Source organism: Halichoeres trimaculatus, unplaced genomic scaffold (assembly GCF_033239565.1).
Source record: "Halichoeres trimaculatus isolate MK-OKI-2021-1 unplaced genomic scaffold, fHalTri1.1 fHalTri1_scaffold_6, whole genome shotgun sequence".
Lineage (NCBI taxonomy): Eukaryota > Metazoa > Chordata > Actinopteri > Labriformes > Labridae > Halichoeres > Halichoeres trimaculatus.
Window position 1 is genome coordinate 18,331,522 of NW_027437184.1, and position 22,793 is coordinate 18,354,314.

General features: G+C 40.3%; 1 protein-coding gene across 1 annotated transcript; it reads right to left on the reverse strand.

The window, feature by feature from the left end:
- Positions 1–280: 280 nt before the first annotated feature.
- On the reverse strand, positions 281–8,851 carry paxbp1 (PAX3 and PAX7 binding protein 1). Its single transcript, XM_074672563.1, has 18 exons — positions 8,386–8,851; positions 8,017–8,139; positions 7,193–7,402; positions 6,766–6,987; positions 6,177–6,277; positions 5,745–5,968; positions 5,253–5,442; positions 4,105–4,228; positions 3,371–3,473; positions 3,001–3,116; positions 2,679–2,878; positions 2,446–2,593; positions 2,220–2,341; positions 2,063–2,139; positions 1,897–1,963; positions 1,635–1,781; positions 1,086–1,240; positions 281–995 (listed from the first exon to the last, which is right to left on the reverse strand). The coding sequence occupies exons 1-18, from the start codon at positions 8,699–8,701 to the stop codon at positions 875–877; spliced, it is 2,766 nt and encodes a 921-aa protein (XP_074528664.1). The 5' UTR covers positions 8,702–8,851; the 3' UTR covers positions 281–874.
- Between the last annotated feature and the right edge of the window lie 13,942 nt (positions 8,852–22,793).

Genomic DNA, 22,793 nt, shown 5'->3' on the forward strand with positions numbered 1-22,793 from the left:
CTATATCCATCAATAGGGACCAAATACTGGTCCAATTCGACGAAATTTATCCTAAATTCTCAAGAATTCATTCCTATTTACAACACTTTTTCAGAACAAGGATACTAATCAATTTGGGAAAACCCACACAAGAAATTTAATGACGAGGTTCTCCGGTACAGCAAATTTCTCTTATCTAAAAAAGTAAATGATGATAATTAAAAAAATCATCATTCATGCAACCACTTGTGACGAGCCATGAGCTACATTCCACATTTAACTTCAGCCAGACAGATTTCCTTCAAAGTGTTTTTATTCACAGGCAAATAAAATACCTTAACAAAAGTAGTACAAATCTGAATACAAAGCTCTCAGCTCTGGTTTGGTGAGTCAATGTCAGGTGTCAGAAGAAGTGGGCAGATTGTAGAAAGGATTTGAAGAACCATCACAACCAGTTATGGCAAAGAGCATTGGGAGACAAGTTGTTTTTTTAGTCAAGATGACCTGGGAGTTTCTACCAAAGTGTGAAGTATGTGAGGGGAAAAAAAAATGTGTTCAAACATTTTTTTTAACAACCAGGCTGTGAGATGTTGAACTGGAGATCAAACCTTTTCCAAACAGGTGTCATAAATTCATTTCAACAGTTGTCTCCTCTTAATAAATTATGTGTTAAAACACTGCTAGCATGCAGTAAAACTGGGGGGCCCTTACAGCCGAAAAACAAGGCCTCATGTCAGCCTCAGTCATGTGTTGATGCATGTGGGATCACACCTTTCTATACATTATTCACAGTATTTACACCTAGAGTTTGATTTTTTAATTGAATGATCCTATGGCTTCACATATGCTGATAGCAACAAAAAAGGATCCAAAAACTGGCTTGTGAAAACCATCTTTAGGACTTTGCTTCAAAAAGTTGCTTGATGTCTTTGACGCCATGTTCTGCTGCCACAGCAACAATGTGGTCCAGAGCATTCATGTGGCCCAACATCTTCACAAGCTCTTTGATTTGGTCCCTGTTGGGAGATTATCAGTAGTATTAGAAAACTCAACACACTAAACACTCAATCCAAAATGTCATATTTCAGCGGTGCAGAGCTTCTTACTTGGCAGTATGTCTTTCCACATCAGACCTGCCCAAAGTGCTGCGGTGCAAAGAGTTGGCCAGGTGGGCGATGTAGCGGCAGAGAGGCTCCAACTGAGACAATGTCTGCTGACCCTTCAGTCCAGAGAACCAGTGCGCTGGGAGACACTCCACCACCTGAAAGAGGAATAAAACAGAGAAGACACAGTTATAAATCAGCTGTTTCACCCTGTGTGGGGAGTTGGGCTTTTGGCACGGAGGTGGAGGTTAGCAAGTTTCCACTGCACAGGTTGATGAAATAATTTCAGGCTTATTTTGGAAAAATTTGACACAGCCTCCAGTGGAAAATGCAAAAAAAGTGCCAGCATTAGCCGTTGATTTAGGATCAGAAAACGGAAATTCCCATTAAGAGCATTACACTCAAGCGGGTATCAGGCTGAGAAGCAACAGGATGAACTTAAAAAGTTTGTTGATAATGCTTCCCTTATTTTTGTTGACAAAAATCTGACCAAACAAAATTCACTCATAATCCCAGAAGTTAATGAATGACTCCTGAGATGTATGGACGTACCTTCTGACACTTGAGAACGTTTTCCTCACATGTATCGGAGGTCTGCAGTGCAGAGAGGATGTATCTGTTCAGAGTGCTATCCAAAGCTAGATCCTTCAGACAGGAACTGGACAGGATACCCTCCCACTGCAGGATGTTGCCAAACAGCTGTGCAGAGGGTAAACAAAAGAGTGATGGTTTTAAATCAAAGGGAAATGACTTAAATCAGTCAGTCAGATGAAATGATGCAGAGTTAGTGTCTTTACTTTCAGTGAAAACGTACCTTCACGCAGGTCCAGAACTGTCTCTGGTAGAATAAGTAGGGTCCACTATTCTTGTTCTCCAAAACACTAACCAAAAGCAAACATCTTTTTAGTGACATAAACAATTCATCATGTAGTTTCTCTAAAAGGAAACTGAACAGCTGGAAACTTGGCTCTGTTACATACTTTTTGGGATAGAGAGGAAGGAAGACGTCTTCATCCAGAGTCCGCCTGGCTCTTAAGACAACAGTTTTTAAAAACTCCTGGAAGAGGAAAAAGGTAACTGAGATGATAATACCTTCCAGTTAGAGCCAAAGTGTTTCGTTACTTTAGTGGATCGTACCTGTGTGTATCGGTTGTCCCCGTGCAGCACAGTAGGATAACCTTTGAGCAATCTGTGAATGAAGCCCACCAGTTTGGCGGTTTGACTACTTGACAGTGGGTCCCACACTTGCTCTGCCACCACTGACACACAACACAAACATGGAATACATTTAATTTTGTATTAAGGTGTTCTGTTTACAAAGAAAGCCACAGCATACTGGAGATAAAAGTGTTTATGTGTCTACCTGTCAGTTTGGAGAGAATGACCTTCTCAACAATAGCTGGCAACAAGCTGATGTCCACGTCTCCTCTCTGCACAGTGCTGTGCTCCTCGAAGCCGTAAAACAGCAAAGACTCAAACCAGAGCATGTACTCGAAATTCGCACAATTGGCCTAGTCAGAAAAAAAAGTTTTAAGAATACATTGCCCACTTGCAGTCAAGTTAAGTGTTCACTGGAAATACTTTAGTTCATTTCACCTCCAGAGGGTTCCAAGTGATCAGCTGCAGACGGACCAAAGGGTTAAAAAGTTTGGGAAGACAAAGGCCGATGTAGGCATCTCTGTAGCAGTCGGCGTATTCTCTCCTCCACACTTCAAAATGGGACTTGATGTAATCCAGAGAATGAAAGTCTTCCACCACATCCTCAAACACTTTTTTACACTCCCTGCTAATACGATCTGCATGAGAAGAAAGACTGCGGTTAGGCACGAGTGACAGAATATCACAAAACAAAAACAAAACAAAACACTGAATGAATTGTCTATTTTTTAGCTGTCCCTGCAAAAAGTTCAAAGTGTACCTCTCTCCATATTGAAGCTTGTGATGTCGGTTGAAGTTTCCTCATCATCAGACGATAAGCCTTCTTTGTGCTCTGCCCTCTTTCCATTCTGCTCTCTAGCTTGTCGTCGACGAGTTCTGCATCCAACATAAGCACAAATGCAAACTATTCAAACATTTCTGTATCTTCTGACATAATGACACTATTAGCGTCTGAGGGTTTATCACAGCAGCAACCACAGCTGTATCTTTGTGATAAACACACACAAGGCTGAGAAACTTTAACAGCATTCTTTGTGAAGACATGCATAAAGACACAACCTGCAGGGACGATGCAGTCCGTATGTTTAGGACTCAATATTCATGTCTTTGAGAAGCAACAAGCTTCATACCTTCTTGCTTCTCTTTCTGCTATCCTCCGTTGACGACTGTGCTCTTGGTAAGCCGTGCGATCTCGACCAAACGAGTCTAGACTAGGAGCCATGACAGCTTTATCTGCAAGAGACAGGAGCCATGTTAGAACCAGTCAAGTAAAGCTGAGACAACCTAGAGCTTTAATCTGTGCATTTGACATCTCACATAACAACAAAGAGTATCTGAAGTTAAATCATTATTATTACATGAATTATGAATGTAGGCCTTTTGTTAATTTCACAAAACAGCTAAAATATCATCAATCTAAATATATATAAATAAAGGCACAACGAAAAATTAGACATCATATTTGGGAAAACTTGTTTTGGTATCATTCATTCTCTAGTCACTTACCTGGCTGCTACCTCCCACATGTTACAATGAAGAAACAGGTGATGAGCCACTTACAGAAGGTTTTTATCTTTACTAAGTGACTCATAGATTGAGCTGAGTTTCAAACACCCAGCTGATTGTCAGATTCAGCTGCTTCAGAGCAGGTGACAATATAACATTTTCACAGGCAAGTACATGCCCACTCACTCAAACTTACACTTTCATTGACCTCAATCTCACTCAGAGAATTCAGACAGACAGAGGGGAACAAGATGTGGTCACTCACACTAACACCAACACACACACCCACTCACTCTCTCACACAAAGAACTAACGAGGCCGTTCAAATAAATCATAAAAACCTTCAAGATGGACTGACTTGAAAGGCTTGCAAACTCCGACGATTCATCTTTAATATCATCCTGTCTTCTCTGGACAAGTCGTGAGGCTCGGTGCCTTAGCAACTGGTGCATGGCAGTCTCCAGCTCCAGGATAGCAGGCACCTGAAAGATATGATGCTTTCTGTGACCTCTGACCCAAACTAAAGCGGGGCTCCGAGTCACGTTGATGTCTTGCTGGGGGAACAAAAGTAGCATGATGGACAAAATAATACTGAAACCAACATATTGCACCAGTGGGTAAAAACTCTGTAATATGAGAGAGTAATGTTTCCCAAATCAACACTTGAACATTTTTAGGACAGTTTTTTAAACTGATTATATTAAAGTACAAAAAACAAACATAATTATTCTCAAGTCAAATAAAGAACAGGGTTTTTACCCAAAATTAGCAATATAAAGTTCCAGTCTTTTCATTTTTTTAAAATGAAATAATGCTGATCATGATTGGTTTCCATCACAAGGATCTGAGCTCCGAGGAGTCATCTAATAGGGTTTAAAAAGGCATTAGCGAGGATGTGTTGGCAGCTGGTGGGTCAGGTCTCTGTTTAATCCATGAGCATGTAGGTGCCTCTCTGCTACTGCTGCAGGATCAAGACTGAATTAGATTCTTTTGGACATGCATTTCAATAAAAGCTGCAGGCTTTCAAAAGAACTTAATTTTGTTTGACGAACCAGACTCATCTTTGATACAACTGTGTTCTTCGTTGTGCAGTAACAATGGGCTCTTAATGTAGCTAAAAAGGGGATATAATTCTTATCACATGAAAAATTTGAAGTAAAATTTAAACTCCAATGATGAATTTTCACAGCCTTTGCTTCATAAGGCAATCTCTTTTTAATAGCCACTAACTTCGAATGTTGCTGCAAAAATAAAGCAGCTATAAAAAGATAGTTAGCCACTACACTGAGAAACTTAGTTTAACTTACAGACACTTGGCAGCGCTCAATACTATCTTCAATGATAAGAGGAAGTTAGCAAGTAATAAAATAATACAATAAAGCTTTGTATGTCAAAATAAGAAACTCTCCAGAGACTTTCTCTTTTAAGTCCACATCAAGTGGTCAGAGATCACACAGACACAAAACAGAAAACAGCTAATGAGACAGCAGATAACTTCTCCCTTACCTTTTCACTGAAACACTCAAGCAAGTCTCCAACATACCCTCGCATCTCTTGCAAGAATTTATATTGCTCTGCATTGTCATTGGATGAGCCCTCCAGCAGCTGTATGGTGCTCTCAGAGGCAGCTAAGTCTTCTTGGATCTGTTTGAAGCGCCTGATGTTCGCGTTGTTGCCTGCATGCATTTGACCGAGCCTGTGGACACACAACATAGAGGAAGAGACAGCAGGGAGGAGTTAGAATGAGCTGCAGGAAGACAAACCTCATTTTATCACAACACAGACCCATACACTGTAAACAGGAAAGTCATTATGAAGGAGGAGGAAAAAAGTTCACTTCTGTCCAAACATGACATGTGGGGTAAATGCAGACCCTCACATAGCCTCTCCAGCTTTAGATTTGTGGATAAGATTGTTGGGTCTCCAGGACTACAGCACACAGACATCGCAGCATCTGAGCTCAAGACCCATAACGCTGCAGTATTTGACTGAACCTACCTATCCTGCAGGCGTTTCTTTACCAGATCAATGGATACCGGGGTAAGATCACTAACAGATGCCCCAAAGTGAACTGAGCCGTTGTCTGTTCGGCCTGCTGGCTTGCAGGTCTGTGGGGCCACAGTGCTGTAAGTGAACGGCATGCTGTAGGAGGCGCCATACGGCTGGCTCTCATAGCTGTTCTGGTAGTAGACTGTGTTGTCCTCTGGCTGGCTGCTTTGGACCTACAGATCAGAAACAAAGAGCACATATTGCTTTCACCTTCACAATACATGTTTTTTTAGATTATTGATGAATTTTTGATTGTTTTACTTTGTCACTTAATCAATAAAATACCAGAATAATTTGCTTAAAGTCTCCACAGAGCAATAAGTGACATCATTAGATGCTCTGATTAATGACTGTGTCCTTAATGTGGTTGAGACCATTTACCTGTGGTATGCTGATTCCTTTCCTTATCTGCTCCTGCTCCCAGCGGCTCACCTCTTCATCCTGACCTGTATCCAGAGCCTCATCATCACTACCCTCAATGCCTGCACATGAGAAGGGGATGTTTACACTTAGGGCTCATTACAGAATGTGTCTTTAAAATATCAGTGTTCAATCAAGGTGCTTGTAGGGATGGGTACCGAATTAGGTACTTTTATAGGTACCGACCGATTTCTGTCAAAAGTACCGGGTATTGATTCATGTAAAACCAAAAGGTACCATGTTTAGGTACCTAAATGCATCCTTGTGACTGTGAGGGAGTGGAAGAGAAGGTGATTTTCCATGCTGGACATGAACACAGCATTGCAAGGTTATATATTGGAGGATAAATTTGTTAAATTGAATTTTTTATATATTTCGTTATTAAACAAATTGATATTTTTTCCCCACATAAACACAAAAAAGTACCGATACTTGGTACCGTTGAGTACCGGTACCAATTGTCAGGTACCGGGCATTGGTACCGTATCGTTTCAGATGTGAAAGGTACCCATCCCTAGGTGCTTGTCATTGTTAAACTTTCTCACAGTACCTATCTCTTCAGCAATCTTCTGTCTCTGGGTTTTATTCTTGACTCCACTGAAGCGTATCCTCTTCTCTTCCTCGTCTTCATCGTCGCTGGCATCTTGGTCCTCCCCTACCATGCGTTTCTTAGGCGCCTCAGTTTCTACCAGAGGGGCATCACCCCCCAGCTCTCTGGCAAGTTGACGGCGCTTTCTAGCCGCATGAATGAATGCTGCATCAGGTATCTCACCTAGAGAGGAAAAATAGGTGATTTAAGCACCGAATCAATACTGAGTTTCAGTTGTACCAAGTTTATAAAATTAACTCCCAGATTTGTCAGGAAATTCACAAGATCATCTCTAGGTATCTGAGTCTTTATCTCAGTTTTTAAAACTATTCTGGCAGTCTTGCCATCAAAATTCAGAGGAAGCTTCAACTTCAGACTTGTGTATCACCTGGTCTCAGGCTGCCAAGGGAGGAGAGTGTGTTGAACGATGCTCCAGCGTTGGTTGTCTTCGATACTTGGCCATGAATCTGGCCCCCACTCTTCGCATCTTCCTCTTGCTCATCAGCACTGTCCACCTCCATTTCTTCCTCCCCCTGTTCACTACCTGCTCTGCTGGTTACTTCCTCTTTAATGGAGACTGCATGCTGAGGAGCAGTATCTGTGTAAAACAGTCACAAAAAGATATCAATCAAGAGATTAACCTGTGTAGAAGGAATAAAAAGGAAACCATTCAGGAGACACATCTGGATGACTGTTACGTAATAAGGACTGAACACTTGACCATCTACGAACCCAAAAAGCAGTAGTGTTTGTCGACATTTGGGATTTTTTGGAAGGTAGATTTTGGGGATCTGAAGGGATCATGAAAATAAAAAATAAAATCTTTAACTTCTACATAAGGTGGCGATTTCCTGCAAATGTAAGCAGGAAATTGCCTCCAAAAAACCCACGTCTTGTGGAACGACTACAAACTGGTCTCTCAACACAATTCAGCACATTTTTCACTGAATAGAGATTGTGTTTTGGAATTTAGATTTATTTTATCTCATTCTTTGTTAACCTACATTGCAGTTAATGGGAGTTCAACTGCGGATTTAATTAGCCACAGAACCCTTGTGTTGGGGGTTTCTGAGGAAGCTGTGTTCAAGTATCCTTGTAATGTTCCGTTTACCCTCTGCTGGTAAATTTAAACTAGTCTTTTAATAAATGGTGCTTCAAAGGTGAACTCCCCTCGCCATGTGTGACAGCAGAGATGACAGTGAGCTTTCCCACCTGATTTGATGTCTTGTTTGACACTTCCAGTCTTCTCCAAGTCTTCTTTGTATTCCCTTTTCAGCTGCTTGACGATCTTCTTGCTGTGATTGGATTTCTTCACCCTGAACACCTCGGATCCTTCTGTTTATAAACCGGTCAGAGAGTGAGAGTAAATTGGGAGTTAGCCATTCACATGATAAGTTAGCGGTCTGAAAGAGGATAACTGAGGCAGAAGGGCTTATATCTAACAAATTAAAAGCAGTTATCAAACACCTCCCTGCCAAAAAGCGAAATGAAAATGGTTATAACATTGAAAGCTGCAGAGAAGACTGGTTTCTGCAGGTAACAATGACCTGCTAGCTCACTTAGCACTGGTTGACGAATTACCTTCTTCATCATCGAAACTCAGCAGACTAGCTTTCGTTGGTCCGGACACCGTGACGGCTGCTGCTTCTTTAGGTTTCTTCTCTTTCTTCATAGCTCTAAATGTGTTTGTACTTGACAGGAAGCCGTTGCTGTGAATGCTGTCCGTGTTGCTCGGTGCCGTGGTACCGCTGTTATTACTGGACTCCATAAACGGGATTTCTTCCCCGACAGGCCCGAACAGTGTCGGCGCGAGATGCGGCTGCCGACCCTCCTCCTGTTCATCCTCGTCGGACTCATTCCTCCGTCTAAAGTTAGCTCGTTTTGCCTTTTTAAACATTGTGTTTCTCCACTAATTGCAACGGTGCACACTGTAAAACAGGAGACCCCAAAACTGAGCCTAAAGCCGAGGGAAGGCAACCCCGCGATACGATGCAGCCATTTTCTGTCAGTGTGCGTCTCTTCTTCGTTTTTTTACAAAGTTAGAATCCTCGCCTTGATGGGGCCTTACTGCCACCCGGTGGTAAAAGCATAGAATGCACAATATAGGCAATAGTTAAATGGGCTGTTGGGATTTTATATGGACGCAGTAACAACATCATCCAACAACAAAGCCATAAAATTATCAGACTTGTTTGTCAAATACTTAAAATTCCCTGATTGAATATACAAGTTACAACTATTATACTATATAATATACTATATTATATTACTATATTACAACTTATTTATCTATTGGAAGATGAGCCCAAACTACATAATTTCCCTTCGGGGATTAATAAAGTATTCTATCTATCTATCTATCTATCTATCTATCTATCTATCTATCTATCTATCTATCTATCTATCTATCTATCTATCTATCTATCTATCTATCTATCTATCTATCTATCTATTTAGTATTATTAAAGTTCATTCTCCTCTGCTCACAATATGGATGGTTTACTTCTTGTGTTAACACTGTAATCTGAATAAGTTGATGTTTTACTTTTTTTTTTTTTTAATGATCGCTTTCAGTTAAGACTCTGTATAACCTCATTTTGTTGGAAAAATAATAATGATAAAATACAATTAAAAGATTAAAAAAAATCTAACGGCGCATTTAAAAAGAGTTTTTTACGCGATCACGCAGGCAAAGCATACTGTGCTTAAGCACACTTCAACCCTTAAACCCACTTTGTTTGGCCAGTGCCACTGCAAGTGTGCACGATTCATTTTTCTACTTTGGCACGCTTAGAAGAGGTTGGCTTCAGCAAGTTTCACTTTAAGCATGCAGACAACGCCTATGATCCATGGCGTATGATTGCCCCTACCGCTCCTTAATGATTTTAAACAACAGTGGGGATGTTAGAGGGCTGTCTGGGGCCTATATGGCGTGTCTAGAGTCTCTGTGACACCACACTGGCTGACGAAGTTTAGAAGTGATAAAGTAGATCTGTGTTTTTCTCTGCTGAAAACGATTTCTTGTAGTTTTTTTTTGTTGTTGGACGCAGGAGCCTGTTAGTCAGAAAAAGGACAGAAGAGCATAAGAAAACCAAAAAGGAGAGTCATAGTGCAGGGGAAGGATAAAACAGGGGCTAAGCTGTTTTTGATAATTTTCATTCCAACCCACATGCAGCACCTATACCGCAGTGGTGTGTTCAAACATCTATCAATAAAATGAAGAGTGATAAGTATGTGAGCTCTGCTTTGTAGATGATTGGCCAGGATTTACTTACATCACACATAAAGACATGTCTTGGAGCACTGGGCTGCTAGTTATGCTAAATATAGACAGCTACTAGACTACGGTACAAACTTAAGTTTGCTTGTTGCCATGTTTCAAACCTTCGCGCTATGTAACTGTACTGATAATTGTTATATCCAGTAAAAAGTTGTCCTAGACAAAGAAAATTTGTTTCGATCCGATCTCCATTTAATTCCTAAACTAACACGTCAGGTTAAAAGCTTTGACTTCACGACAGTGTAAGTGAGACTTTGGGCCAGAAGGTGGCGAGGCGGTTCAATTAAAACAGATCCTTCTTTAAGCGTCTTTAACTTGAATCAGTCACAGAAACATTAGGTCAAATAAGAACAAAACATAAAAAAAAAATTTGCTGCTCATTAAGTCAATAACTTAAGGTGAGAAAGTTAAATTCCTGTGTTTCATTTTTCAACTTGCTAAAACACCTGAGAGTCATCCATAGACTGCATAATAAAGGTGTCATCTTACTTCTTAGTGGAAACCCTCAAGGATCCAAATAGGGGATTTAAAAAAAGATCCTTAATTGACGAGGTACAGAGGATTCAAGTTTGGTTTTAGTTCTTAAAGTTAGCATCTCACAAAGTCTCATTTAAAAGGGATCACTTTTCAAAGTATGCTCACTTTAATTCATTACTCTTCATCTCTTTGCCCTACCTCCCACTTATTTACATACCAGATGACACCCAAATGTCTGCCTCTAACATGACACTTTATTGCTGCAGTATGTAGAGTGACATGTCGAACATGTAATGGATAATGTAAGCGCTGAGGGAAGCATATGTCTCTCCTGATAGAAATAGATGATCTGCATTCAGCAGTTTGACAACATTCACTTCCTATAATAAATGCCAGACATGTAAGCTGCAGTTAGTGAGGGTCATTACGGAGCCATTACTTGACACGCTGTAGTGTACGCTGCGGCAGTGATAATAACTGCTGAAATTAAAGTGTCACTGCAGATGAAGCCCGAGTGATGTGTTGTGATTAATTAACATCAAGATGACCCTTTGCCATTAAAATGATAATTGGACATAAATATCTTCCCATTATTAGTAGCATTTAGGATTTAAAGTCCCAGTGTGCCTTTTCCTCTCCATGCACATCTGTCATTAGAGCAGAAAACCTTTTATTGCCCTGCTCTGATGGAGTAAGATGAGCCAGTATCCTGGAACCGGTCAAACAGTGCAGACAAGCTGCCGTGTCAACCATTTCCTTGATGAAGAATAGAAATAACAGAAAAGGGTGGAGTATAAATGAGTATGCAAATGGATGTACATCTAATCTGGTTATATTGATGCTTTATCATATGCTTCTCCTAATAAAACTACTGCAGTACTTCAACACTCCGCAACCCCTTACTATTGTTATATTGGGTGTATCATTTCCATGCCAGATTAATATGAAAGGAAAGCTGATACCAAACAAACAGCAGCAACAACATCAATATATATACGTATATATGGTGTGAGGATGTTTTCTCGGCACACTTTGGGCCCCTTATTATCAATTGAGGGGGGTTAATACGCCACAGCCTACCTGAGTATTGTTGCTGACCATGTCCATCCCTTTATGAGCACAGTGTACCCATTTTCTGATGGCTACTTCCAGCAGGATAATGAGCCATGTCATAAAGCTGGGATCATCTCAGACTGGTTTTATGAAAATGACAATGAGTTCACTGCGCTCAAATGGCCTCCACAGTCCCCAGATCTCAATCCAGTAGAGCTCCTTTGGGATGTGATGGAACGGGAGATTCTCATCATGGATGAGCCAACAAATCCGCAGCAACTGCGTGATACTATCATGTCAATATGGACCATTTGGATCAACAAGCATAATGCAAAAAAATGTCTTTCATAAGTGACAAATACCACAAATGAGTCTGCTGTGTCTCACAAAGAGATAAGTGCACTGATTACAAGGAGTTTGTGTATTTTTTTTGTGGAGGCAGGGGTTTGAGTAGTGTGTCTGCTAAAACTCAACACAGACATGAACAAGTTATGCTTTGTTATAGTTGAGACAAATAAAATAGAATGAAATAAATAAATGAACTAAGCCCTGTCCAGGTCCCTAAAAAAGTAGCTCAAAAGTAAAAACACCAAAATCTGCTATGGTTATTTGTAGGGCAAGTGCATGCAACTCACTCTAAAAGCCACTTGGGGGCACTGTAACCCCTTGAATGTGAGAGGCCTCTTACTCTTGGCCAAGGTAGGCTCATAGTTCACTCATGTATAAATGCTAATGATATACAATGACATTTCCTGATCTGGAGAATGTATCTGAAACAAGCTAGCATGAATAAAGATGACATCAATACTGCTCCTCAAAGGTTCATAAGGCTCATCAAATCACTCTGCGTCGCTAAGAGCAAGCTCTCCCATTGTAACCATTTCAGGTGATTATTTAATGCATTCTAATTTGTTTAAGATGTATATTATAAAATGTTTTGTTGTTGTATGTGTGTGTGTGTGTGTGTGTGTGTGTGTGTGTGTGGGGGGTGGGGGGGTGGGGTGCACAGCGGGCTGATGTCTCTAAGCTGTAAGTAGTGCAGCAGGAGTGATGCCACTTTAAATAGCCCCTGCAGAATAGAGTAACTGTAAAAGCAAAGTTATAGGAGCCAAGGTTTCATTTGCACTGATGGAACAAACATCAGGGTTCAATAACCCGGCTTATTAAATACACAGTGTGCGTGTCAAGAGGTAATGAAGATGGAACATGAATTTCAAAAAAAAGGAGGCGCTGTAATTGAAGGGAAAGAGGAGCTACACTTTTCACCCCTTACTGATGGCCTCCATTAATGCAGGACTATGTATACTAGCTTTTGCAAAATTAATATGTCAGAATTAATCAGCTTTTAAAACAAACCGTATATATGCTTCAGAAAACTGTGTGCTTTAGCTTTCAAGTATGCAATCATGTTTTATAAAGTGGAAGTCAATTTTCTGAGACAGACGAGAATCTAATTTTGGAGTTAGCTCTTCATCTGTCCCTGTGCTCTCAGGTAATAGCATCCTTTGTGGACAGGAGATTAACTTTGTGATACAGGCACACGTGAAAAAATACAACTGTGGATGATTAGCTATACTTATCTCTAACAGGGGATCCAGATTCTCTGAGGTTATTTCTGTTTAGACTCTGTAAATGCTCAAAAAAGAGTTGAGCTTGGCCCACATCATAAGATTTAAGGAAGTTAAATAGATGTTAAAAATGATGGGGACCCACACAAATTGACAAGTAATGATGTTTTCAACAGTTATGTTCTTGTAGTGTGTGGAGAGCAACAACAAGGCCAACACAGCACAGTACAGACTGCAAAACAATTTACATTCTCCAACGACAGAAAGTTTCAATTTCTGTTAGTCATACATGACTTTAAGTAACAAACATAGCAGAAAACAAAATGGTCATCGAGCTAACTGCTCCTACCTGCAAAGACATATGCTACATCTATTGCCTTAGCAGTGTCTGCTTTTCAGTTTAAATGGGGTATGAGGAGTTTCTAAATGATATATACAAAAGTTTAGTAGTTTAGTAGTGAGAAGAGAGATCTGTGTTTTTCTCTGCTGAAAACAGTCTCCGTGATTAATTTTGTAGTGATGGTGGACACAGGAGCCAAACTGTCAGACAGAGAAAGGGCAGACTAGCAGAAGAAGCTAAACAGGAGAGTGATAGCGCACAGGCTGAAGGCTTACACAGGAGATAAACCTTTTGTGATAATGTTCATTCCAACACACAATAATACTGCTGTGGTCTGTACAAACTTGAGTCTATCAATAAAATGAAGAGTGATGTTACGTTAGCTCTGCCAGATGACTGGTAGGACATAGGACATTTACTAACATTACACATTACAGACATGTCTCAGAGCCCTTGACTGCCAACTACGCTAAATACAGATAGCTACTAAACTAAATACAAACTGACAAAGTTTGCTTATTGTCACATTAGCCTACAGATTCGTCAGAGCAATGGGCTGCTGATAGTGCCACATATAGCCGGTTACGTTGGTAGATGATTGGTCACGATAAATACCTTACCCCAGCGCATTGTATCCAGTAAAATGTTGTCTTGAACAAAGAAAATTTGTTTCAATCCTATCTCCATTTAATTCCAAACCAAACCTCGCTAAAAGTCAATTACGACAGTGTGCGTAAGACTCCAGGCCAGAAGGTGGCGAGGCAGGCCAATTACAACCGATGCTATGCGGAGGATCTGTTTGAATTGGACTGCTGTGCCAACTTCTGGCCTGGAGTCTCACCCACACTGTCTTAGGATGTGACTTTTAACCAATCCATCCTCTCACTTCTAAACTTCATCAGCCCGTGTGGTGTTGTCATAGAGACTAAGGTGTGCTGTAAATCAATCCAGTCCTGCTCGTCCTGATCGGTACATTCATTTTGAAATAACTTTTATTGGCGCTGATAATCTCATTTAGGATTACAATCAGGCATATATTTGGAAGGGGACCTCTTTCAAGATCACTTTGAAACTCCTCGCAGCCCCTTTAACTGCGATGTGTTTTCCAGGACATGTTATACATGTCATACATGCCAAGCATAATTTCAAATGTACATCTAACTCTGCGTTTCATGTTTTCATGCATTGTTCATCATCCAGCTTGATACAGAGAGGCTACTCTTTTGTGCTAATCCACAGACTGCATTCCCAATTGTCCTGGGTGACCCTGAGAAATATCTGATGATACAGATAGTAGACGTTTGATTCTCACAATATCCAACCAGAGAGGGCTTGATCACCTCTGAGAAAACAAGGGGAAGTACAATGACTGTAAACATTCCTCACACCACAGGAAGGTCTGGCTAGATAATCTTTTGAACCATTAAAATATTGGGATTTTATTGACTTTTGTGCTTAAGCTACATCTCCACATGCTGTGCGAGAACAACAAACTGTGGTGGCTTCACCTACAAAAGTGGGAAGTGCCCTGCACCCCTTAAAATTTGCCCACGTGTCCAGGTGGACTGCATGTGTGAGCAACAAAGCTACATCTGTTCTTTACCCAGATTCTTTCCTGCAAGGAGATGTGTGAACGCAGCAGGTTATAGTCTGAACATTCACTGCAAGCAAGTGGGTGGGGTGATGACATTGTTATTGTTGAGCAGAGTTTTGCCGCCTTACACCAAGGACCCACTGCACCAATTAGTTCAACTGTCTGGCGGGTTACACTTTGAACTGACAAGCCTTTTCTATCATAGCAGCTCCCAACAACTTTTTTTCTTTTTTTTCCACTTATTTATTTATTTTTTAACTTCACAGCGGGACACGGATTTAATAAACTGGAAATTATGCCCCAAGTATGATGCTTTTTGTTTTCTGCCACTGTGTTTAAGCTGTGAATATGTCTTTAAAAATGCTGCAATATCAAAGAGAAAACACTCACCATCACGGAAAACTCCTTCTAATCCACCTTGGATTTACCTAAAGAACAAATATAGATATATAATACTTTTTTTCCAGTTGCAAGGTGTGTTCAAAATGGAAAGCTCCTTTTCTTGAGAGCTGAGTGTGAAAAGGCTTTTCAGAAGATTTCAGGTTGTTACTAGTTTATGTGTTTAAGGGCTTTTAGTCACTAAGAAGAAATCTATTAGCTTGTTGCCTCTCTTTCCAGAGACAAAAGTTGTCTGGAGCAGGAGCTCATATATGGAGGTGTTATTGTAGCAAAATGATTTGTGTGTGTGTGTGCGTGTGTGTGTGTGTGTGTGTGTGTGTGTGTGTGTGTGTGTGTGTGTGTGTGTGTGTGTGTGTGTAAACGCATCCACGAATGCGTGAACTGATCCACAAATGTGTAAGCAGATGTGCAAATGTGTAAAATATTTACAAGTCTGTCGCCTTGCAGTCTGTCCAGTGTGGTGCAGCAAAGACGATGGACTTTTCATAGCCTGGTGCCAGTAAAAGTTAGAGTTTTTGATTTAGGTTGAACATTGCCTATCTTTGTGGGAAAAAAATAAAATAAAAATGTCTAGCCCTGCAAAATAACCCAAAAGAGCCAAAGAGGATGTTGAATGCATAGCGACTAGGGCATTTGCAGATCACTCCACAGCTGAACTGTAGCAATATGAAGCAGACAGCCAAGTGGGAGGCCTGCTTCAGTTGCAATGGATAATTTGTGCATGTTTTCAGGTCTCAAGGAACGCGTACATTTTTCAGCCATTCAAGAATATATATTTATTTGCAAATCAGTCACTTGTGGATTTTGGTTCACATTTCTGTACTTGTGCACACTTTTGTGGATTTGTGCATACATTTGTAGTAGTGTTTTGCACATTATTGTGAATTTGCACAGACATTTGTAAATATGTTACACATTTACAAGTCAGTTTACACATTTGTGGCTCATTTTACTCATTTGTGGATTGACTCACACATTTGTGGATCAGTTTATATATTTCTGAATGCATTGACACACACAAACAATTTTGCTACAATAAAAGCTCTATAGTTAAAGCCCTCCAATGACACATGTGAGCTGATGGATTTTATGGTAACTTAAAAAATTTGAGTTAAAAGGTTTGCTGTGTACTTTTGAAGAGATCCTTAAGACTATGTGCAGTGTATTTTGTATTGATCTTTGTAAATTACACCCATAAAGACGTTACTGCACATGTGAATACTGCAGTGACTGTCTTCATATATTGGAACAAAAATTGACTCAAACTGATTTATGCTTTCCTTTTTAAATCCTTCTTCCCTTCTTTTTTGGCTGCGAACCCTGCTGCCCCTATTTTACAGCTATTGCTTTTCCCCTCCTCCCATCTTTAAAGTGAGTCTCTTTTTCCTGACGAGTTTCAAGAGTGCAGATGGAAAAGTGGCAAAAAAAACTTAAAGAAAAAAAAAGTATGATGGGTAAAGTTGTCTCAAACTTCTGCGTCAGCAACATCACCTTCCTCTCCTCCAACACACCCCCTCCTCTTCTCATCTATCACTCAAGGTAACATCAAAGCCTCATCACCAAGAGACTTATCCATATTACTCTTCCTGACCACGCATAGAAACTTTATCAGGACTTTCAGTTTACACACACACACACACACACACACACACACACACACACACACACACACACACACACACACACACAAACATCTCTGCTTGCTTTGCATATATGCATCTCACTCAAGGTCCCGCTTCTGTAAACTTCTCTCCATCGATCCTTAGAGTAATGATTTAATAAAACAAGCACACCCTGATCTGTAACCTGGGACAAACAGAAACCTTTCCACTTTCCAAGACTGCTGTGAAAACTTCCCGCTAGCACCTGTGATTGAAGCAGACGCAGGGTAAAGTTAAAGGAAGGGGTTGGGGGAGATGATGTGTCTGATTAAAGAGAACAGAGAGGGAAAATGATGATATTTAAACCCACTTTGAAGCCTCAAACTTGTAAATAAATGATGCACTTGAGAAGACTCAAGGAATGGCAGCAGCTCCTACACCTGCTGCTCAGTGCTTAAATATTCATTTCCTGTCATAGTCACACACACTTGAGTGACTGTATAGTCTGTAAATGTGTTAAGATGAATATGTGTGTGCAAAAAGCTTGTACTGTTTTTACGAAAAGAAGAAGAACTGAGGGTTTATTTTCCTCTTAATGATCTACTCAGACACCCTCAAAAAGCCCCTCATCAGTGGACAGCCCAGCAGAGGAAAAAACAAAAAAAAGCTAACACCCTCTCCGCTACTCATCCGCTCCCTTACTGTTCTTTCATCCCTGCAATGCTCATAATGGTCCTGAGATTAGTGCTGGATGTGTTAACTAAACTTGGCAAAAAGGGGAGGGGAGGGCTGAGGAGTCGTGTTTGAGAGAATTACTGCAGGAAAAAATGAAAAGAGAGAATTTTCAATGCGGATGTTTAGAAGATGAAAGGGGAGCTGATTCAGAAGGGAATTTTCAACAACATTTTTAGTATAAACTAAAGTAATAAGTGTGTCATTGTGCCCAATTTTACACATTCAGAAACATACATATTTTGGGTAGCAGATGTTTCCACTTGGCACATGCGGAACAGAGCTCCAAATGAATTCAATAAGAAAGTTTTGATAGTGGCAGACAATAGATTTAAATTCATTTAGGCTCATTGTTTTGCAATCTGAGAAATGATCGCCTACTGTCTGATACATCGCAGTTTACTCCTCAAGAGACAGCAGCCAACATTTCAGGCATTCTGATGCAACCAGTTGAGATTTTATTTTCATTGTGCCCAATTGTTTATGCTCAAACTCGCATCAGAGGGGATTGTGATTTCAGATCAAAAGCAGAGCCAGTTTTTTATTGCTCTAAAAATAACACCCTCTAGTTTTAATTACAGTCCTTTGAAAAGCAAACACTCATCTGTATCTAGTGGGTCTGAGTTTCACAGTAAATGTTAAGTTACATTGAAGCTTTTTTTTCTATGTCATGAATTCCAGCAAGTCTCGTAAAGATCTTGTGTTGCTTTTTGAGAAGGAACTATTTTGAGAAGTTTATGGGGCTATATCAGGAGATTTTTAAAACATACATATTAAGTTGTTTCAAAATGTGCACGTCCAGTATGGACATCCTACATTGTTACTTTATATCAATGTTAAAAAACAGGAACGAATGATACAAAAAAAAAATCTTTTGCAGATTTGTAAGAAAAAAAATAAAAATACAAACTTATGGAGCACAGATGACCTTCAGGTCTAGGTTGCGCTCCATGAGGTTCGCCTCCACATGCGTGGCCTCGGTTCAGATCCAGCCTGTGGCCTCTTTCCTGCATGTTACTCCCCTCTCTGGCCCTGTTTCTTGCTTCACCACTGTTCTCTACTCTCACAAAAAAGTCAATCCTCCCTATATTCAAGCATATCTCAAAAAGGAAGAAAACCGACCTTAAAATTTCTGATCAAGAATCAATCATTAATGACACTTGCATTCATTATACTGTTGTCAAATAACTTGTGATATGACTTGTCATTAATACGGATACTTGACTATATTTTTCTTGCTGCATTCCTGCTTGCAAAGCCTCCTGTTGTATGATCAGTCTATACAACAACTTTCCTTCATCAAATAAGCAGCACCATGCACCTTAAGATACAAACTAGCTTGAGTTTTAATGTATGGCTGTATGGTTTATTGTGTACTTAACATCCTTACATGAGACACATCTTATACAGAGCTGGTGCAAGAGATCACAGATCTCTTGGTGCTACAAGGAGAGATTTGTGTTCCATGATTGACAATCTGTGGTGCACTCTTAAAAAGAAAAAAAAAAACTATTTGACTACAGTTTAGTAAGTACTCCTACTCCTTCACTCCACCCTCCATCACTGTCTGTTGATTAATCATTGTATCTGACTGCTCATTAGACCATCTCTTTTAAAACTACTTGACCTCACATCGACTTCTTCCCTCTCCTCTCTCCATTTCACTTTTCTTTCCACCGATTTCCCTCTCTCCTACGTCTCTTAATTTCCGAGCTGGTTTATGTTCCAGACACTCCTTCGGGGGCTTTTCTCCTCTTCCGTCAGCCTGAATACAGATATTTCAGCACCTTGATTTCAGAGTAATTACATGGGGATAAATGATGACGCTCCCTGAATGTGTTTCACCTCTCTCCCTCTCCCTCGCTGTCAGCCCATCAGGAAGAGGACCGGGAGGCACAGCAATCACTCTGTACTACTCTGCAGGAGGGACTCAGAATCTACTAAAAGTTTACACGTAAAGACTAAAGGCTTTTTTTTGCCTTGATTTCAGAGCAATTACACAAGAATAACTCCCTGTGAATGCTACCCCACTTCTTTTCTGTCAAGCTGACGGGATCGGGACCTGCGGCACAGCAATCACTCACTAGCACTCAGCAGGAGGGCGTTACAATCTTTACAGTGTTTACAGGCTAACTACATCTTTGGAGTCTCGAACCTTTATCTATGAAGAAGCTTTGGCTCAGTGTGCACACAGTTAGCAGCATCATACTGTGTCACATTCACACAGTTGTATAGATTCCTGCCAGGGGCAACAACATTCTGCTGTTTGCGCTCCGCACTCCACTGGAACAATCACGGATTGCTCATGGGTACTTCAAAACCAAGCGTAGAGGGACAGCTCATTTATACGTGACCTAGATTTTCTCTTCTGCTCCTCAGTTTCAATCATAATAGTAATAGTAGTTGGGATGTATTCCTGCCAGCACTGACAATTTTCCCCCTCTAAGAAACAGAGAAGTTATACAATTATTACAGAGGGATTAAATCCACTGAAAAGGTGTGAGCTGAAGCTTGAGCTTATTATGAGAGCTATTTTAAGATGATATGTACTGTAAGCCAACTCTGCAACTACAAACTTACAATAAAACCTGAATGAAGGAGAGCAGTTTTAAACATTTCATGCATTCAAAGAAATAAATGTCAAATTCAGAACTAGTTAAAAAGGTTTTTGACAAAAAATGGATAGTTCTTGTCAAAGTTGTTGACAAAATATCAGTTTTAACTAATTTAACTTCTTGTTCATTTATGTCAGGGCACTTTTTTTTTTGATGAAAATCAAAAATTGCAAAGACAAGGGCTAGTGTGCCTCCATGACTTTGCTTGGTGGGTGACACACTATGATATGCAATATTTTTACTACTTTTCTCCCGTGTTTGTCTGGAGATCCTACATGTAACCATGGCTGCATTGTTTACATGTGAACTCAGCTGTTAGCAGCCTGTAGCATGTCAATGCTAACTGAAATAAGGCCTGATGTCTTCCCACTAGGTAAGGAGAAGGAGGTGAGGACTATATGCTGGTTCTCAGGTGTGAGCTAAGAAGTGACGACATGGACCTGTCCTTCCATCCAGCGTTATTGGGAACGAAAGATCTATCTCCTGTAAGATGGACGAGCTAGCTGTGCTAACCCAGCAACAGAGGAAACACCAAAGGGCAGAGTAGCATCATGCTATTCACAGACATGGCTAATGGAGCTAACATCAGACACCAACGCCAGGAAGAGCTGGGAAGAGCTTCAGTTGCTGTGAGCAGACAGGATCTAGAAGACACAAATGGAGCATGACTGAAGAAGCTCAGTCCTGGACCCTGTGGAGGTGGAGGCTGGCTGAACTGGAGAATGACGGACAAGCTGTCATCATCTATTTTCTTATGGACCTTTTTACACTTTCTATACACTTTCTTACTGTTTTCTTGATTGCTGCTGTGACTTCAATTTCGTTGCACTTGTTACAATGAAAATAAAGTTCTATTCTATTCTATTCTATTCTATTCTATTCTATTCTATTCTATTCTATTCTATTCTATTCTATTCTATTCTAAATTTACTGGATGACATTAAGCCAGACTCATCAAAGCGGTGAATGTAAACAAACCTGTACCCAGAGCCAAATGGAAAATTGAAAAAGATGAGCAGCTTTTGCCTTTATTCACCTGAATTCTTTACCTTGCCTCTGTTGCTGCATGACAGTACGCTGAAGAGATGTTTGATCACTTGAGCTTCTGTGAGATTTCATATATCAAAAATGCCTAAAACAGAGGCACTGTTGTAGTTTCAACTGGTAGTGAGACTCGATTAAAAAAATAACCAAATTAGTAATAGCTCACATTTGAATTGAATATCAGTATTTGACACAAGAAGCAACACTTTTCAATTCAAATGTCTTTTGGTAGATGACTGACTGAGTCGATAAATAGACATAAAAATGAGTTGAAACAACAAAACCATGTTTATTATCAATCTTTTGTGCTTTTCAAACATTCACTTCAGTGTACAGAACATTGCTTCATTTTGAGCAGTGTTCACAAGGCTCCACTAATAAATTCAAGTTTTTAAAGAATTTCTGTAAACTTTACTCTTGTTTAACAACATTGTAAATTAAATATCATTTACCAAATATAAACAGACCAACAATTTAGCATAAAGTGACATTTCTACCATCTAAAATGGTTAAAACAAAAATGATCCCTCAATTGACCTTACTCCGAGTTTGATCAACTTCGATCAACTGACAAAAGCCGCGTTTCCACCAAGCAGACCAGTTTGGTTCGTCTTGGTTCAGGGCGCATTTTGTGGCGTTTCCACTTACTTATCCCCGGACAGATCCTCAATAAACCAAGACGAGCTGTCCCACTTTTTGGGACTCTTTCATATGGGTGCCAAACTGAACCGATCCGCTCTCTGAAGGTGGAGCAATAACACTGCAGACCGTTGATTGGTCAAAAGAACCGTCACTTACCCCGACAGCGTCTACATTTCTCCTTGCAGCACACAGACTTCTCTAAAACAAAACTTGCTCTTTATTTACCGTGTCACGTTTTTCTTCTTCGTTGGATTTGTTAGCGAGGTAAACGGTGTTGCGCTGCTACGGCGTCACGCTATTGTTTCACAGCTGTGGCTTTTGGCATCCGGCTAACACGGTGCCTACCACGAGAGGGCACAGTTTGCTGTGGAAATACAAACGGGATCAGGCTTAACTGTACCAAACCTTGCCAAACCTTACTGAATCAAACCGGACTGCTTGGTGGTGCCAGTGGCTTTAATGCTAACAGCAAACCCACTGGCACCACCTTTTCTCTGAGCCTTCTCTGTCTGCTTCTCTTTTTCTGGCGAGACTGTTGGCTTGTAGTTGTTCGAGTTCTTGAGTACTCACTGCTCCGTGCCAGACACTGGGGTGACAGCATTAGCTAGAATTAAAGAGAAAAGTAACTGTGATAAAATAAATTA

Excerpts from the sequence above, each read along its gene's own strand:
- paxbp1 (XM_074672563.1), bottom strand. The coding sequence starts at position 8,701 with ATGTTTAAAAAGGCAAAACGAGCTAACTTTAGACGGAGGAATGAGTCC. Across the intron at positions 5,969-6,176 it reads AAGGAATCAGCATACCACAG|GTCCAAAGCAGCCAGCCAGA; the intron begins GTAAATGGTCTC and ends TCTGATCTGTAG. Across the intron at positions 2,342-2,445 it reads CATTCTCTCCAAACTGACAG|TGGTGGCAGAGCAAGTGTGG; the intron begins GTAGACACATAA and ends GTTGTGTGTCAG.